Source organism: Morus notabilis, unplaced genomic scaffold, assembly GCF_000414095.1.
Source record: "Morus notabilis unplaced genomic scaffold, ASM41409v2 Scaffold1832, whole genome shotgun sequence".
Classification (NCBI taxonomy): domain Eukaryota; kingdom Viridiplantae; phylum Streptophyta; class Magnoliopsida; order Rosales; family Moraceae; genus Morus; species Morus notabilis.
The window spans coordinates 1-3622 of NW_010367913.1; the positions used below are offsets into that span (position 1 = coordinate 1).

Consider the following 3622-nt stretch of genomic DNA (forward strand, 5'->3'; position numbering starts at 1 on the left):
TACATCAACAGCAAATAACATGTACATGGACTTTAGTTGAGTGTCAGTCACTACTTAAACCTATAGCAATTTCAAACCTCCTCTCCTACCTCTTTCAGCAATGAGAGAGAAAATTATGGCGTTTCCTTTTGAGTTAGTGCTATAGAATTTCGCTTGACCCGGTTGTATACAAGTGCTACATACAAATTTAGTCTTTTATCCCTGTTTATGTTTTCCATTGATGTTATTTGTGCTCTGAATGCTTGTCTGACTTAAGAATTAATTATCTTCAGAACTTTGGAAGCCTACTAATGGATTTTCTTTACTTTTTTGGGTAAGTGAGTTTGCTGGCATTAGATATATGTTTATTTAATGAGTTGCCACTTTTTCTGGGGAGCTGTTTAGTTATTGTGTGTCAGTCTCTACTTAAACCTATAGCAATTTCAAACCTCCTCTCCTACCTCTTTCAGCAATGAGAGAGAAAATTATGGCGTTTCCTTTTGAATTAGTGCTATAGAATTTCGCTTGACCCGGTTGTATACAAGTGCTACATACAAATTTAGTCTTTTTATCCCTGTTTATGTTTTCCATTGATGTTATTTGTGTTCTGAATGCTTGTCTGACTTAAGAATTAATTATCTTCAGAACTTTGGAAGCCTACTAATGGATTTTCTTTACTTTTTTGGGTAAGTGAGTTTGCTGGCATTAGATATATGTTTATTTAATGAGTTGCCACTTTTTCTGGGGAGCTGTTTAGTTATTGTGTATTTCTTAAGCAATATTTTTTATCGTTTAAGCATGTTTTCCAGGAATGTATTTGATCCGCGCCAAATGCGGATATCAGTCCGGGGAAGTGGAGTTTATATAAAAAGGGAAAGAAGGTAATGTTTATTATCTTTTGCTGTCCCTATTCTCTAATAAGTGGATTATTTAAGATATTACCCATTCTTACCTTTTATCTCTTGACGTACTTGATGTTGTAGCATTGATCCAATACATATCGATGATCCGCTTTTTCCAACTAATAATGTTGGTAGGAATTGCTTTAGGATTCATCAATGCATCAAGGTAATCATCTGATCTTTGTTGGATTTGTTCTCTTTCCATTGTTCAATTTAGAGCAATGGCAAGAAATTGTGCTGACGTTTTCCGTTATGATCATTAGAGAATATACTTAGACGATAAATAATATCTATTCAAGTTATTTTTGCGGTTCTAGTTGTTCTGACATCGAATATTAATGCATAATGTAGGCATTTTCAGAAGCCTATTCTATTTTGGAGAACGAGCTTGCTTCTCTTTCAAATGATGACGATAAGTGTCCAAGGCCATCGAGTAGATTGCTGCCAAAGATCATACCAAATATTGATTTATCATAGGAATACTTTGTGTGTAACACATGCTAATATATTTGAGAAGGGCGTAGGCCAGGCAGGCTAGGAAGTAGAGCTAAACTAAGGAGGTAAAGAGGTACTCTATTTGTGTCCATTTTCTCTCCTTTCTGAGTGTTTGTAAACGGAACCGTAGAAACAATTTTTCTTTTCTTTTGTTTTGAAATTTCAGCACGGTTCTGGTGAACAGAACTAGGGTTGCTTGTGCAGTATTGCTGCCAAAGATCATACCAAATATTGATTTATCATAGGAATACTTTGTGTGTAACACATGCTAATATATTTGAGAAGGGTGTAGGCCAGGCAGGCTAGGAAGTAGAGCTAAACTAAGGAGGTAAAGAGGTACTCTATTTGTGTCCCTTTTCTCTCCTTTCAGAGTGTTTGTAAACGGAACCGTAGAAACAATTTTTCTTTTCTTTTGTTTTGAAATTTCAGCACGGTTCTGGTGAACAGAACTAAGGTTGCTTGTGCAGTGTTCCGTATCATGCCTAAGGTTTTTTTTTTATTTTTTTATTTTTTTATTTTTTTTTTATTTTTAAAGAAAAACATCTCAGAGCCTTGACTTGCAAGAAAACACAAAAAGTCATTTGCATTCGGAATTCCCGTCCTTGACCATGCGTTAGCATAGAGAATCGTTGTCGTTTTGGTACATTGGTGACAAAGAGCAAGGAAATAAGTCATGGTCACCATGACAGCCATTATGCATTCAGCAGCAGGCGGTTTAGGAGATAAAATCAGGTACTTTCAAAGGGAAATGCCGCTCGTAAATCCATTCGAAAGCGCACAACAACCAAGCAGAGCGAAGAAGCGTCGGCGACTACTCAACGACGCTCAGGAGGAAAGCATTAAACAAATAAAGATTATAGAGCTGGATTTTCTTATATACATGCAACTTCCAACAAGCTTGGGGGGTGGTGGTTCAAGAGCTTCCTCTCATGGATGGATTCAGACGGCAGAGAGGTCGGGGTTTCTGATATTGCTGAATTGTACAAGTAATCTCCTATTTAGACAATTGTTACTGAATAGCTTCCCAAACCCTAGAAAGTGTTGTATCTATTGTCACAATTGTATATTAATTATGTGTGCGCGAGCGCAGACACATGATTGTATATTCGTGTTTATACTTAAATGTGTGTCGGTGCGTGTGTGTAATTTTTGTCGAGCCAATTTTATTGGCTCCAAGCAATATAATAGAGTTTGCCTGGATGAAAATGAATAGTCTATTATTTTATTTTATTTTATTTATTCTTTAAATCAAATTACCACGGAACAAAACCAATACAGAATTGGTTCATCCATGAGCTTATCCTGCATCTCCCCTCTATGGTGCTTATCTTAACCTGCTGGTACGACATGTCACAAGGACCAAAAGCATATGCAAATATAGCAATGTATTCCACAGGTTTTAATCCTACAATTTGATAACTTTTTTCCACTCGTTCGCTCAACATAATCGACTTGTCCCAAGTAATTCACAGTTTGTTTCTTCTCGCACAGAAAATTGTTAGTCAGTCCTCATTCTTCAGGGAAAAAATCGATGTCCCTGGCAGGCCCCCTTCGAAGTCTCTCTTGTAGATCCACATTCTTGGGCAGTACAAGTTCAGTTCCCTCGCCTGACATGGAAAAATATCTCTCCAGCACCATCTACTACCACCAAAGCCATGGAAAGAGAATAATAAGCAAAAGCGTAACGAGAAAGGTGCGATATGCAATGAGCATAAATCGAAGCGATTTTCATACCATTGCGGCATAGGCATCGCTTTTGTTTTGCCTAGCAGTTTCACTGAGGCCCCTGCAATGAGATTTTAAGCAAGTTATGTTCCCATAATTCATGTGTACAGTCCCAACATTTTCAAATGCCACGATAAGTGAAACTTATGAACCAATTCAATCTCCGTTTTTCACTCCAAAGAACACCCTTTTTGGATTACAATCTAAAGATGCCAACAAACATCTTTTCGCAAGAAGAATTCATCATCAATCAAACCAGGCAGAAAAAGAAATAAAAATAGATACTTATTAAAAAAAAAAATTACATGCAGATCATTCGGTCAACAGCCTCTCTTGTCGTCCCATGTTCATCCAGCAGGTATACTCTCCAGCCCCTGTGTTCACATAAGAAAAAGTTATAAAGAAATTTCGTCAAAATGTTACATTTATTTTTCCCCAAGGAATATTATAACCTTAAACTTGTATTTAAAAAAAAAAAAAAAAAACAGAGAGAAAAAAGTGTAACCTATGAGCAGCTCGAA

General features: G+C 36.7%; 2 protein-coding genes across 7 annotated transcripts in view; one reads left to right on the forward strand and one right to left on the reverse strand.

Moving 5' to 3' along the window:
* Nucleotides 1-283: 283 nt before the first annotated feature.
* Nucleotides 284-1755, forward strand: LOC112094570. 6 transcript variants are annotated; one of them, XM_024175821.1, is made up of 5 exons: nt 284-313; nt 777-856; nt 953-1047; nt 1233-1331; nt 1595-1755. In XM_024175821.1, the coding sequence occupies exons 1-5, from the start codon at nt 291-293 to the stop codon at nt 1619-1621; spliced, it is 324 nt and encodes a 107-aa protein (XP_024031589.1). In that variant the 5' UTR covers nt 284-290; the 3' UTR covers nt 1622-1755. The 6 variants fall into 6 exon arrangements, with proteins under 6 accessions (XP_024031589.1, XP_024031588.1, XP_024031587.1 ...); XM_024175820.1 differs by lacking the exon at nt 1595-1755 and having other exon boundaries at nt 777-860; nt 957-1047; nt 1233-1493; XM_024175819.1 differs by lacking the exon at nt 1595-1755 and having other exon boundaries at nt 1233-1493.
* Nucleotides 1756-2576: 821 nt separating this feature from the next.
* LOC21385222 overlaps nt 2577-3622 on the reverse strand; it is a 1790-nt gene continuing 744 nt past the window's right edge. The window contains exons 3-6 of the mRNA XM_024175817.1: nt 3607-3616; nt 3407-3475; nt 3111-3162; nt 2577-3014 (exon numbers count right to left, since the gene is read on the reverse strand). Of these exons, the coding sequence (XP_024031585.1) occupies nt 2886-3014; nt 3111-3162; nt 3407-3475; nt 3607-3616 (260 nt within the window). The 3' untranslated portion in view covers nt 2577-2885. The remainder of the gene's footprint in view (nt 3015-3110; nt 3163-3406; nt 3476-3606; nt 3617-3622) is intronic.

Coding starts and splice junctions, on each gene's coding strand:
- LOC112094570 (XM_024175821.1), top strand. CDS start 291: ATGGATTTTCTTTACTTTTTTGG. Junction 857..952: donor AGTTTATATAAAAAGGGAAA/GAAGGTAATGTT, acceptor CTTGACGTACTT/GATGTTGTAGCATTGATCCA. Junction 1,048..1,232: donor GGATTCATCAATGCATCAAG/GTAATCATCTGA, acceptor TGCATAATGTAG/GCATTTTCAGAAGCCTATTC.